The 14,875-nt window shown below is 43.5% G+C and overlaps 1 protein-coding gene across 1 annotated transcript in view; it reads left to right on the top strand.

Moving 5' to 3' along the window:
* The first annotated feature begins 4,256 nt into the window (after positions 1-4,256).
* CFAP46 (cilia and flagella associated protein 46) overlaps positions 4,257-14,875 on the top strand; it is a 91,250-nt gene continuing 80,631 nt past the window's right edge. Inside the window, exons 1-5 of the mRNA XM_072871728.1 lie at positions 4,257-4,563; positions 5,127-5,251; positions 6,233-6,364; positions 8,800-8,864; positions 9,401-9,565. Coding sequence (XP_072727829.1) covers positions 4,515-4,563; positions 5,127-5,251; positions 6,233-6,364; positions 8,800-8,864; positions 9,401-9,565 — 536 coding nt within the window. The 5' untranslated portion in view covers positions 4,257-4,514. The remainder of the gene's footprint in view (positions 4,564-5,126; positions 5,252-6,232; positions 6,365-8,799; positions 8,865-9,400; positions 9,566-14,875) is intronic.

The raw sequence follows: 14,875 nt of genomic DNA, 5'->3' as shown, positions 1-14,875 counted from the left end.
GGGGGCCCAAAACTGAACACAGTATTCAAGGTGCGGCCTCACCAGTGCCGAGTACAGGGGCACGATCACTGCCCTAGTCCTGCTGGCCACACTATTTTTGATACAAGCCAGGATGCTGTTGGCCTTCTTGGCCACCTGGGCACACTGCTGGCTCATATTCAGGCGGCTGTCAACCAACACCCCCAGGTCCTTTTCTGCCTGGCAGCTTTCCAGCCACTCTTCCCCAAGCCTGTAGCGTTGCATGGGGTTGCTGTGGCCCAAGTGCAGGACCTTGCACTGAGCCTTGTTGAACCTCGTACAATTGATCTTGGCCCATCGATCCAGCCTGTCCAGATCCCTCTGCAGAGCCTTCCTCCCCTCCAGCAGATCAACACTCCTGCCCAACTTGGTGTCATCTGCAAACTGACTGAGGGTGCACTCGATCCCCTTGTCCAGATCATTGATAAAGACATTAAACAGAACTGGCCCCAACACAGAGCCCTGGGGAACACCGCTTGTGACGGGCCGCCAACTGGATTTAACTCCATTCACCACCACTCTTTGGGCCCGGCCATCCAGCCAGTTCTTTACCCAGTGAAGAGTACACCCACCCAAGCCATGAGCAGCCAGTTTCTCCAGGAGAATGCTGTGGGAAACCGTGTCAAAGGCTTTACTGAAGTCTAGATAGACAACATCCACAGCCTTTCCCTCATCTACTAGGCAGGTCACCTTGTCGTAGAAGGAGATCAGGTTGGTCAAGCAGGACCTGCCTTTCCTGAACCCATGCTGGCTGGGCTTGATCCCTTGGTTATTCTCTACATGCTGTGAGATAGCACTCAGGATGATCTGCTCCATCAGCTTCCCCGGCACCGAGGTCAGGCTGACAGGCCTGTAGTTCCCCAGGTCCTCCTTCTGGCCCTTCTTGAAGATGGGCGTCACATTAGCTAATCTCCAGTCAGCAGGGACCTCCCCAGTTAGCCAGGACTGCTGGTAAATGATGGAAAGGGGCTCGGTGAGCACATCTGCCGGTTCCTTCAGTACTCTCGGGTGGATCTCATCAGGCCCCATAGACTTGTGAGCGTCTAAGTGGTGCAGCAGGTCACTAACCATTTCCCCCTGGATTATGGGGGCTCCATTCTGGTCCCCGTCCCTATCTTCCAACGCAGGAGGCTGGGTACCCAGAGAACAATTGGCCCTGCTATTAAAGATTGAGGCAAAGAAGGCATTAAGTACCTCAGCCTTTTCCTCCTCCTTGGTCACTGTGTTCCCTCCCCCGTCTACTAGGGGCTGGAGATTCTCCTTAGCTCTCCTTTTGCTGCTAATGTATTTGAAGAAGTATTTTTTGTTGTCTTTTACAGCAGCAGCCAGATTGAGCTCTAGCTCAGCTTTGGCCCTTCTACTTTTCTCCCTGCACAGCTTTGCTACACCTTTGTAGTCCTCCTGAGTTGCCTGCCCCTTCTTCCAGAGGTTGTAGACTCTCCTCTTTTTCCTGAGTTCGAGCCAGAGCTCTCTAGTCAGCCAGGCCGGTCTTCTTCCCTGCCAGCTCGTTTTTCGGCACCTGGGGACAGCCTGCTCTTGTGCCTTTAGGACTTCCTCCTTAAAGAATGTCCAGCCTTCCTGGACTCCTTTGCCCTTTAGGGCTGCCTCCCAGGGGACTCTCTCGACCAGTCTCCTAAACAGGCCAAAGTCTGCCCTCCGGAAGTCCAAGGTGTCAGTTTTGCTGACCCCCCTCGCCGCTTCTCCACGTATCAAAAACTCTATCATTTCGTGATCACTCTGCCCAAGGCGGCCTCCAGCCATCACATGGCTCACAAGTCCTTCTCTGTTCGTGAACAAGAGGTCCAGCGGGGCCCCTTCCCCAGTTGGCTCCCTCACCAGCTGTGTCAGGAAGTTCTCTGCCACGCACTCCAGGAACCTCCTAGACTGTTTCCTCTCTGCTGTATTGTATTTCCAGCAGACAGCCGGTAGGTTGAAGTCCCCCACAAGAACAAGGGCTAGCGATCGTGAGGCTTCTCCCAGCTGCTTATAGAATAGTTCGTCAGTCTCTTCATCCTGGTTGGGTGGTCTGTAACAGACTCCCACCACAATATCTGCCTTGTTGGCCTTCCCCCTGATTCTTACCCATAGACACTCCACCCTATCATCACCATCATCGAGCTCTAAACTATCCAGACACTCCCTGACGTATAGGGCTACCCCACCACCTCTCCTGCCTCGCCTGTCCCTCCTGAAGAGTTTATAGCCATCCATCGCCGCACTCCAGTTGTGCGAGTCATCCCACCACGTTTCCGTGATGGCAACCATATCATCGTTTTCCTGATGTACAATGGCTTCCAACTCCTCCTGCTTGTTGCCCATGCTGCATGCAATGGTGTAGAGGCACTTCAGCTGGGCTGTCATCCGTGTCTCCTTCATAGAGGAACACCCCTTATGTGCTTTGAGGTGTTTCACTGGCATTTCCCTCTTGGCTCCTATTGCCTCAGTATCCCCTAGCTCAATTCTGTTCAACTTCGGCTGTGCCCCAGCGTACCCCGCACATCTCAGAGACACAGGCCAAGTGCCCTCGCTGGCACCTGCTCCCTCTAACAGTGGCACGTCGTCCCTCAGCTTCCCTCAGGCAAGCCTGATATTATCCCCCTCCCCCTTCGAGTCTAGTTTAAAGCTCTGTCGATGAGCCCTGCAAGCTCCTGAGCAAAGATTCTCTTTCCCCTTTGAGAAAGATGAATCCCATCAGATGCCAGCAAACCCGGTGCTGTGTAGGCCATCCCGTTGACAAAAAAGCCCAAATCCGTGGCGATGACACCAGCCACGGAGCCATGAGTAGATAGATTGGGTGTCTCTGTTCCTGTTCTGAAATATACAGTATGTGTGACATCCAGTAGCTGGGCCTGCAGCACAAGAATTTGTTGCACTTCCCATTTGTATTGTTTGTCACCCTTACGGCCTCTCCTGATACTCATCTTTCATTCAGCTAAGGATGACTGCAAGAAACGTCTTTGGAAACTCACCAGCACCGCCGCACTTCAGAATGATGTGTTCTGTCCATCAGGATTGGAACACCCTACCAGAACAGGATTTCAATTTAGCTCAAAGCGCAAAGGGCTTGGGTTTAAAATTGTATTTATATATGTAAGCCTTCGTATTGTCTTCATGACTACGGTGATTTACTTCACAGATTCGGCCGTGACTAAGCAGCTGGGGGGAAATCATGAAGGCCTAAATACGTCACTTGGTATGTCTTGATGTCAGCGCTGTCAGGGAGCTTCCAGGATTTTTGACTGTATCCCTTTTCTGGACTGTTGTTCTCTGAAGGTTTGGGTTTTTAAATCATAACATTGTGCCTGGTGACATACAGTGAAATGACTCTCAAAAGATAATTGTTCGTACCCTAGCCTATGGCTTCTTTCTGCATTGGCAGATACAATCCAAATGTCCTTTGGCATTTTGTTCTGCTTGAGCCCCGAGCTTCAGTCACTGGTGGAGTATGCTTTAGCTCAAAAGGTTTTCATGTTAGAGGCTTTCAAGACAGGGACAAAAATTACTGGTGACAGCATTTCTTAGCAATACTTTTATCTACAGAAGCTATCAATCATCGCCTTTGTTAACCTGTGGCTGTCTGAGAATTGATTTTATACAGTGTATGCTTAATAATGAAAGTGTGCATTACATGCTTAAATGCGCTGACTTTTAGGGGGAGCAAGAGAACTGTGCCGTGGCATAAGCCGCAGCAATAACACTGCTAAAAAGCAGCAGCAGTCTTTCCCGGAGGAAGATGTTTTTACTTTCTTTCAGAAGCAGACTTCGCTGCAGGCCGCTGCACCTCCCTCGCGCTTTTGCAAGCTGGTGCCGTAGCTGGTCCCTCGCGCTACGCTGGTGCCGTAGCTGTTGCGGGCAGGCCAGAAGCGGGCCTGCTGCCGGGCGCCCGGCTCCTCCTGCGGCGGCCGTCGCCCTCCCGCCAGTGCCGCGGCTGCCGGCGCCAGTGCCGCGGCTGCCGGCACCCGCGCCGCGGGCCCGCCGGCTGTGCCCCCGCGCGGCGGGGCGCGGCGGCGAGGGGCGGGGCGGGGCGGCGGGCGCGGGTCCCGCCGGGCTGGTTCGTCCCCTCGGGTGAGGCGAGGCGCGGGGGGCGGGGCCGGCGCGCCTGTTGTGGGAGCGCTGCTAGGATACGGGCGCCGGCAGGAGCCGCCGGAGGGGTAACGGCAGCCCTGGGCGGCGGCGGCGGGGGGGCGCGGAGAAAGAGGGTCGGTGGCCGGGAGCGGGGAGGTAGGGTGGGGAGGGCGTCGGGGCGCAGCGGGACCGCCGGCGGCCGCCCTGTCCTGGTGTCTGCGGGCCGGGCGGACGCCTTCCGCAGCCGGTTCTCTCGGTTGCGCGGGAAGCTTTCGGAAGGCCTCATGGGAAGACGCCTCCGCAAAGCTTCGCGCTCGGCTCGTAGAGCTGCCCCACGCCTCTGAGGGTGAAGCTTCGTCCGTGGCGCCTGCGGCCCGCCCGCGGAGTGCGGTGCGGCGGGAGGGAGGGAGCCGCGCGGCGGCGGTGGGCGGATGGACCCGGCCGTCAGGGAGCGGCTCTTCGCAGCAGAGAGCCGCGGAGGTGAGGGGATGTCGGACGGCTGCGACATTTTACCCGTCTTTAAAAATAAGTAGAATAAAAGTCGCACTTTAAACACGAAAACTGCTTGATCTTAATCTGTTTTGTTTCTAAATATATAGAAGACGTATTCTTTCTCTGAATGCTTTAAACGTACTTCTTAGCTATGAGAAGAAGTAACTGCTCTAGTGTTCTTAATTTAACCTAGTTTTCTTTCAGTCAAGTTTACCTCATATAAAACCTTTAAGGACCGAATCTCGAATTTCTCTGTCAAAGAATACTGTTGAGTTCAGGGAACTGCGAATCAGGCCTTCAAAGCAGTTCACTTTCTTGAGTGCTAGCATGAGTGATTTTAAATTGCAAGAGAGGTGTTAATGCTTCATCTTACAACTGTGGCTGACTTTGAACAACATTTGCTCGACATTATTTTCCTTAAACATTCATAATTTGTGTCTGTAAAGGAGAAACAGGATGCCATGTAGTTGATTTGAAATAACACGATCATGTCTGTCAGTCTACCTTAAAGCATAAATTATGATACATTCTTTATTCCTTTTTTATTTCAGATGTTCAGGCTTTGAAGAATGCTTATGAGTTGATCAAATCAGCCAGTGAAGGAAAATCTGCACTTGACTCCTCAGATAACTTCAGCACCGACTTATATGTTTTATGTGCTGAACAAGCATTTCAGGTTTGTAATTTAGGCAGTTTATCTGTATTGAATTAAAACATTTATATGACATATTGTATTTACAGTTGTTAAAATTACTACTTAAAAATATTCCCAGAAGTACCTGTGAAAAATATTACATTCTTCTGTTTTTGGAGAGCAATTGTTTAAACTTGCATTTTCAGTTAAAACTTGGCCTCTAACTTATCACATCTTTATCACAAACAGTGGTTTGTGAAGTTTGTAATTAGACCAAAATATGCAAGGTGTACCATAGTAATACAAAATAGTTTGCAATGCCTGTTTTTTCTTGTTACGGAAAAGTAACATTAGCAATTTGGTTATGGCAGAAGAAATTGTGTTTGTGAACAGTCCCTACTGGGTAGAAGAAGAGAAGGTGACATTCTAATTATGAAAGATTGCTGCTAATTGAGCTGACTTATATAAAATGTGGTAGAGGTTCTTAATTTTGAAGTATTTTTAAATTTTCAATCCATGGGTACAAGTGATTGGATTTCAAGCAGATGGAGTTTCTAATAAAACAATTTATTTTTTCCAAGCTGCAAGCCAATCAAATTCTATCTGTTGTCTGAAAATTGAGGTGCAGCACTGACATCCATACAAAATCCTGTGGGCTAACATCCGTCCTTTTAAAAAAAATTCTGCTAAGAATTTTGCATTTATGTTAACAATTCTGTTACTGGCTATTAAAGGAAACATTTTTTGTATACTGTAAGGAGTTCTATGACTTGAGTGACTCAGTATCTTTGTTAAATAAAGGAACTATTTTTCTATACATTTGGAATGATAAAAGCCTAGCTTTAAATTTTAATAAATCTTAATGGGTTTGTACCAGATCTGATATGCAGCTTTATGGAATATTGTTTGCCTGCTGGTATGCAGTTAGATGTTACACTTTGAGCAGGCATGCATTTTTAAAACCTAACAATTCTTAATTAAAATTGCATTTTTTACATATTAAAATGCTTTTTTTGGTCTTAGCTGGGACATCTGGAAATGAGCAGTGACTGTCTACAGATGTATTTTAAAGGAAGATTTCCTGTGAACCAGTTTCTTGGCAGAGCATATTTGTGCCAAGGCCAGTTGCACACTCCACTCTCTACAGATAATTTGGTGAGAAATTATGAAGGTTGCATTATATTAAGCCAGTTTTTAAGAGTATTTCTTCCTAGGTTTTTATGTATTGCTTTCAGTCATTTGCAATACACAAGGGCTGTGGGAAGAATCAAAGGAAAATATATTAACAGGTCGTTTGGGAGTAAACAAAACTTACCAGCTGAATTAGACTAATATTGCATATACTTTGGGGGGGGGAAAAGAAGAATGCTTTTAAAGTTTTTCAGACGGTCGATTGTTTTAAAGTCAACCTTTTCACTTTTTACATCAATATGATACTTTCAGACCAAATTTAGCTGTAACTGGTAAAACAATTACCAGTTTTATTCAGGATCACACTAAGCATTTCACAGCATCGTAGGAAATGGAGGACTAAAGGGGCCCTCAGGGAGGTTGTACAATTCATTTCTCTTTTGTGGCAATGCGCTTCCACCACTGATCAGTAACCTTTCCATGTAGTACTTTGGATGTGGCTTTTTGAAATGAGAGATGAAGCTTTCTGGCAGCAACTCAGCAGCATACTTCTGCTTCTAAAAGCTTCTGTGTTACTATTCGCTGGTACCATGCCCGTACATGATGAGAAGTTTTTACGTCCTGCTGAATTTGAAATGGAGTGGGATCTGTTTTCTGTCTTCAGTATTTCACTTGTCCTCGTGCTGTGGTCAGCCAGCTTTGACAATTTGTCAATGATATGTGACCCCCTAAACAGATGTTGTGTTATTTGTGTTCACAAATTTCCCTGTCAGATGTTGCTGTTTCTTTGAATAATGTGTTTGAATTAACTTTCAAGCTAGAATCTTTTCCCTATTATGGTATCTGTACTTCCTCTGCCTTCTGTGTGCAGAACAACTGATTAGTGGTCCCTTTAAAACTTTGTACACATTTGAAAAGTACTTTCTAATGTCCAGTTAGCCTTTTATGTTTCTAAATTAAACAAACTGTTCTGTGATGTTTTCTAAATCTCAGCCAAATTTTGCTGTTTTCTTCTTGGCTCTTGCTAGCTTCTTAGAAGTTAAGAACCGTCCCAGTATGTGCAATCCTAACTTGGTTCCCTTGTGCTTTGTGTTGTTATGTGCTTTTAAGATACACTTTTTATCAGTCGTAGTTTTTTCACTCTTGTGTTCCTAGATCATTTATGAAAATAGGAGTGACACAACATCTCATGCCGTATGACTAGTAATCATCATTCACTTAGAAAAGATCAATTTGTCCTTATTTTGTTGCCATCCTAAGGAATCCTTGTTAGCTGATTTAAGATGCTTATGTTCTTAAGGGCCAAGTGCAACTTACCTACTTTAGTATCTAATACCTCTCAGGCTCTTAATCCTGGTTTTCTCTTTGTCTAGGCAGTTCCCACTCATTGCTCAGTAGCTGCCTTATGCCAGTCCCAGAGTCCAGTAAATCAGTCCCAATTCTCTTGGAGTTTTCAGTTATTCTGTGCTGTCTCACTGTAGAGAGCCCTCTGATGTCATCCCCTTCCTGCCCATCCGCTTCCACCTCCACTTTGCCATTTCCACTCCATCTTTCTCTTACACTTTCAAAAATCCCTTTTTATGATCCCATCCATCTTCTTTACACCCTCCCTTCAGGTATTTTGTACATACTGATGAGATTCCCCCTGAGCCTTCTCCAGGCTAAACAGTCCCAGCTCTCTCAGCCTTTCCTCATACGAGAGATGCTCCAGTGCCTTCATCATCTTTGTGGCCCTTTGTTGGACTCTCTCCAGTCTGTCCATGTCTCTCTCGTACTGGGGAGCCCAGAACTGGGCACAGTACTCCAGGTGTGGCCTCACCAGCGCTTAGTAGAGGGGAAGGATCACCTCCCTCGACCTGCTGGCAACACTCCCCCTAAGGCAGCCCAGGACACCGTTAGCTGCCTTTGTGGCAAGGGCATGCTGCTGGCTTGTGCTCAACTTGGTGTCTACCAGGACCCCCCGGTCCTCTGAAAAGTTGCTTGCTAGCTGCTTTAGTGATAAAAAGAGCATGCCTGACACCATTCAGTTGACAAATTCTTGTTGGAGCTTTTCTGAAGAAAATAATACCTCAAGTTTTTAATGAGACAAACCAGATTATTTTTTTCCCTAGCTTTGCTCTTGGACATTTCTGAGGTTTCTTTGCTGAAAGCTTAAAAAGTATGCAGCTTTTCAGTTTTGGAATATTTCAGTCCTGATAATGAAAGTTTGGCAGAAGTGAAAGAAACTGAAAATATAGTCTTAAAATTTGAAATCAGGAAAACATAGTAATAGGCAATGCTACCGATTTTTAGTTACTCTGTTTCTATGGCAGCAACTTATTATGGCAGCATGTTTTATTTGAGATTGGTCTGAAAATAAAAATTATAAGATATGAACATATTGAAATCGGAAAATAATATACTGATTTATAAAAATCATATTCAAATTGCATTAACAATTTTTTTTTATTCTGTTCTAGGAAGAGTTTGAAAAGTTTGTGCTGTTTTTCATGAAGGCAATAGATTTTGCCACCCATGATCGAAGGTAGGCCCTACTGATAGGATTAACTCTTTAAATCTCAGGTAGTGTTACTGAGTTAGGTTTTCATAGTTGTTTGTCTCAGATTTTCACTAGCTAGTCTGGAATTGTGTTGTTTGGGGTTTTTTTGCTTTTGTGGATTTTCCTTCCATTTTGTTCCTGCACTTCTGTAACTGCTGTGCATGCTGCAACAATATAAGAATACCAAACAGTCTTAAATAGACAGGATGAATCAGCCTGTTTAAGGATGGTAGATATCTCTGAGCGTTTCTTCCCATTTTATATTTATGCTCTGTAGAAGGAGAGCACCATGTTAGCTTATTTTAAGTGGTTAATTACTGGGTAGAGTGTAGTTGCAAGAGTTACCGTATTCTTCTTGTGCTGTACTTGTGTTCTCGGTTCTTAGTCAGGATTGGTTCTTATATAAACACATAGGAAAAGTTCCAATTTTTGCTTCTTAGAAGTGTCTTAAAATACTCCATCTGTAATTTTATGTTTATCTAAGTCTATGAAATACTAAATTCTTGATTCTTGTTTTTCAGATACTATTTTTTGATATATAATGCCTCAGTTCTTTATTGGCAACTTGTGAGGCCATATCTTAAGCCTGGATTCCGCTATTGTCTTATTCCCAGCCTTTCTCAGATTGTTAAAGCATTAAACAAAACTGAAGAGCAAGACCATGAATGGAGAGCCGAACTCATGATGTAAGTTTAATTGTATTTTTTCTTATGGGCATTCTGTAGTCCTCTTGTACATGTGGCTGCCACCTGAGGTAGTCTTTAATAATGTATATTTCATTGGTAACATTGTAGATACATTTATTGTAGAAAGCCTAATTCATAATTTTTAATGACATGTAAATATACACTTAACATAAAAGGCACTTCATTTTAATATTTACTTTGAGGTTAAAATTTTAGTGGCAGAGGCAGTTAGGCCCTAGGTCCAATCTGAAGTATATCACAGTCATTTTGAACGTAGTATTTGAGTCATTGCTTATGTGCAGTCCTTTTAAGTGAGGAGAAAGACAAACTTCTGTTTTCTTTAAGAACTATTTTCTTCAGGTAAAGAAACATAACCTTGAAATAGATAAGCAAAGATCTCTTCTGTCCTCTGATCCCTGAAAAGAAAGGAACAGCCTGGTAAGGTTGTGAGAACGTATTCAGGATACCTTCTAATTTTCTCCTTCTTCATTATGAAGATTTTATATATATTGACCTAAGTTATCTTTCTTACTATTTTTTTCCTCTTGTTAACCCATAATTGTATGTTGAAATGAAACTTTATGAAAAAATCAGTGAGCAAAACAAGTATTTGTATTGCAAATACAGCAATTAACAATACAGAGGTGAGTTGTCATCAGTAGTGATGTGGTTTTTGTACGTCAGTCACATGCTTTAATGTACAATTTGGTACTGTATGGTTCTTATCAATGTAATTAGTTTAGATCAAGCTTTTTCCTTTCTAATTAGTATTATAACCAGTTTTATTCAGTATGAAATTAAAGGCTGTCCCTGCTAATTTGGATATACTGCTTGGCCTAATGTTTCAAAGCATAAATGAAATAGGTCTTCTTTTAACCAGTCCTATGCAAAATAAGAGCCCAAAAGTTATGAAAAGGAGAATAACTTGCATAGACAAGGCTATTAAGATTTAAATCAACAGGTTTTATTTCTGGGAATTAACGAAGGGAAGTAGATTGTTATTTGAGAGTTAAACCTCCCAGCAAGGTGAATTCACAGAATATCTTTAAGTATTGTGCAAAAAATTTAGAATTAAAAGTCTAATAATTTTTAGGGAAGAGATTAGTAATCTACGGTTAGATAAAAATGCCTTCCACATTTATGTCTGTCATAACTGAGATTTGTCAACCAATTTCATGTTTTATTTAGGAAATATATAGGTTTTTCTGCATACATACTGTTCAGAAGTGTGTATAGTGTAATTTACACTGAATTAAATAATTAATTCTAGTCAGAATCTTTAGCAATTGCTATTTCACTGAAGACAATTCATGGCTGAAGTAGTATGTTGTAGTTATTTTCCCCATTTCAAGGATGTTCTTATTAAGCATGACTGAAAATCCTTATTGCTTGTATAAGGAAATGAAGAATGCCACCTGATTAAATATAATTTTAAAAGATAGGTACAAATACAGAGTTTTTAAATAGACATGTATGTTGTTACTTTCTGCTATAGCTGCTGGGTTTTAGGTGACTGAATAAATTAATACTTTTTGATAAGTTGCCTTTAAATACAGTTTTCCATAATGAGAATAGCAGAAAGGTACATGTTAACGTATTACACAGTATGCTTAAATAATTATCAGTGTATCTGTTGAAAATATCCTTGTTTGTTTGAGCTATGTACGAGTGGTCTCAATCTGACTTCCCATTGCATGTTGAATGGTGTATATATGATGACACCCGCACCCTTATTTTTCAGACATCATCAGTGGGTTGTTCCAATGGTAGTATTTAAATATTTTTGTGTTTAAATGTGGTCACTTCTGCTAAGAAAAAATATGTGTGAAGGAGTTTTTTTCAGAGTAGAGGGTTTTAGCAAAATAGTCTTGGAAACTGTTTTCCTAGGAAGTATGGGATCCTAGTTAAAAGATTAGTTTTCCTTTAATTTTTTAGAATGTGAGAGCCTTTGACAATGGAGGTTGACTAAATTGCTTGAGTTAACAGTCCTGGATTATAACAAAGCATACATTTTCTCAGTGAGTGGCCCCTGATACTGCCATCTTCACAGAATAGTTGAGGTTGGAAGGGACCTCTTCAAGGTCACCTAGTCCAACTCTCCTGCTCAAGCATCTTGGTACAATATAGTTGATAGTTGTTGAGAGCAGTGTGTCATTTTTTTATGGAGTGGCTACATACATTTAAGGCTGATACTGGCTTCTTTTGAGGGTATAAATGTATAAATTACGTGTGTGCCCAGATTATTGTATCATTTTAATTAATGTAACTGGAAGGCTTACATGATTAATTCCATGACTTAGATTAGAAGTGAAGCTGTGCTGTGGAAATTTAGATCAATGGTAAATAAGATGTATAAGGCATATGCTAATATAATCTGCTCAATGTCTCTGACAGCTGTTCACTAACAAGAAGAAATGTTGTTATTATAAATTCAGGCCAAAATAAGGTCCTAATGTTACTTTTGTTTAAATATAGTTATAGGTCTACAGATCTGGTATTCAGAGTTAGACCTTTTGACAGAGTTTCACTTGGTTTTTGAATCATAGAATCATTTAGGTTGGAAAAGACCTTTTAAGATCGAGTCCAACCGTTAACCTAGCGCTGCCAAGTCCACCACTAAACTATGCCCCAAGTGCCACATCTACATGTCTTTTAAATACCTCCAGGGACGGTGACTCAACCACTTCCCTGAGTGCTTGACAACCCTTTTGGTGAAGACATTTTTCCTAATATCCAGTCTAAACCTCCCCTGGCGCAATTTGAGGCTGTTTCCTCTTGTCCTATCGCTTGTTATTTGGGAGAAGAGACCGACCCCACCTCTCTACAACCTCCTTTCAGGTAGTTGTAGAGAGCGATGAGGTCTCCCCTCAGCCTCCTTTTCTCCAGGCTGAACAACCCCAGTTCCCTCAGCCGCTCCCCATCAGCCTTGTGCTCCAGACCCTTCCCCAGCTTCGTTGCCCTTCTCTGGACACGCTCCAGCCCCTCAATGTCTCTCTTGTAGCGAGGGGCCCAAAACTGAACACAGCATTCAAGGTGCAGCCTCACCAGTGCTGAGTAGAGGGATACGATCTCTTCCCTAGTCCTGCTGGCCATGCTATTTCTGTTTTGTATGTTAAGTTTTTCTAAAATAAATCTAAAGAACAAATTTTAAAGCATCTGAACTGGTAGTATCTGATTTGCAATCTCTGATTACAGTTCATATTTTACTGAGATATAAATTTTAAGAGAAAGGGCTATCTGTTAGATAATTTCAAGTCTTTGCTAGTGAGAACAGATGTTTCTGGATTGAGCAGCACGTGTAGGCTAAGATATTGTCGTGCTTTAACCCCAGCCGGCAGCTAAACATCACACAGCCGCTCGCTCACTTCCCCCCACAGCAGGATGAGGGAAGAGACTTGGAAGGGTAAAAGTGAGAAAACTTGTGGGTTGAGATAAGAACAGTTTAATAATTGAAATACAATATAATAATAATAATAATTTGTAATGAAAAGGAAAATAACAAAGAGAGAGAAATAAAAACCAAGAAAGACAAGTGATGCAAATGGAAACAACTGCTTACCACCGACTGATGCTCAGCCAGTCCCCGAGCAGTGGCCCCCCCACCAACCTCCCCCCTAGTTTTGTTGCTGTGCATGACGCCATATGGTGTGGGATATCCCTTTGGGCAGTTGGGTTCAGCTGTCCCAGGTGTGTCCCCTCCCAGCTCCTTGTTCACCCCCAGCCTACTCACCGGCGGGGCGGCGTGCGGAGCAGAACAGCCCCTGGTGCTGTGTCAGCGCTGCTCAGCGATAGCCAACACACCCTGTGTCACCAACACTGTCTCCAGCACAAATCCAAAACATAGCCCCATACCAGCTACTATGAAGAAAACTAACTCTACCCCAGCCAAAACTAGCACAGATATTCATAAGTCTATGGCCACTAAGGAAAAGTAATCTTAGAAAGCAACCTAGTCAACACGCAGACAGATTTATTGTGTCTTCAGTATTTAATTTCAGTGAAAGAAACAACAAATAATATCCAAAACCTCAGTAAAAATAACTCACAAGAAAAATAATGTTGGTTGAGCAGAAAATTATTGTTAATGGGAAGCTTTGAGACTTAGAGTACACAGTGGAACTGAACCAAGGGTAAAAGTATCTATTTTCACAAGCTATTCCAAGTTTAAGACAAGTTCATTCTATAGGTACTATGTTGCTTCAAAAAAACCCCCTGACAGATGACGTCTGGAATAATCCTGGCAGATGATGTCTAGAGATATAGCATATACTTTGGGATTGCAAGGCAATTCAGGTGGTAAGGGACCTCATGAAATGGGTAATCCAACGTCATGCTCAAAGCTGGGTCAACTGTGGGGTCAGGCTCAAGACTTTATCCAGTCAGGTCTGGAACCAGTTGAGGATGGAGACTGCACAACCTCTCTGAGCTGCAGCAACTCTGCTTGACTGTCCTCGTGGGGAGAAAGTTTTTCTTTATTACCATGCTGAACCTCTCTTGTTTCAATGGACACCCATTGTCAGTTGTCTTCCTGCCATGCACCTTAGTAAAGAGCCTGGGTCCATCTTCTCAGTGACCTGCCTCCCTGTAGGCACATGCCTCCGTGATCTACTGTCTGTGCTCCTGGTAATACAGATTAGGACGCTGTTGGCCGCCTTTGGTTCCAGAGCACACTGCTGGCTGGTGTTCAGCTGGCTGTCCACCAGGACCCCCAGGTCCTTTTCAGTAGATCTGCTTTACTGAATTTTTTGAATTATTTCACCAGGCACAAGGCCTGGGAGACCTTTCCGGTGAAGACTGAGGCAAAGGCAGCATCGAGTCTCAGCTCTCATCTTCTAATTTAAAGATTACAAGGAATAAAGAAAGTTAGAAAACAGATATTTTTATATATCCTGGTTTCGGCTGGGATAGGGTTAACTTTCTTCCTAGTAGCTGGTATAGTGCTGTGTCTTGGATTTAGGATGAGAATAATGTTGATAACACACTGATGTTTTAGTTGTTGCTGAGCAGTGCTTATACTAAGTCAAGGACTTTTCAGCTTCCCATGCTCTGCCAGGCGCACAAGAAGCTGGGAGGAGGCACAGCCAGGGCAGCTGACCCACACTGACCAAAGGGCTATTCCATACCATATGGCGTCATGCTCAGTATAGAAACTGGGGGGAGTTGGCTGAGCAGTAGTGACCGCTGCTCGGGGACTGGCTGGGCGTCAGTCAGCGGGTGGTGAGTGGTTGCATCCCTTGGTTTTTTTCCCTGGATTTTGTTCCTCTCTCTCGTTGTTTTCCTTCTCTTTACAATTTATTATAACTTTTTTTT

Source organism: Ciconia boyciana, chromosome 8, assembly GCF_034638445.1.
Source record: "Ciconia boyciana chromosome 8, ASM3463844v1, whole genome shotgun sequence".
In the NCBI taxonomy this organism is placed as follows: Eukaryota; Metazoa; Chordata; class Aves; order Ciconiiformes; family Ciconiidae; genus Ciconia; species Ciconia boyciana.
The sequence above is the reverse complement of the archived record's forward strand: the minus strand, read 5'-3'. Positions and strand labels throughout refer to the sequence as shown.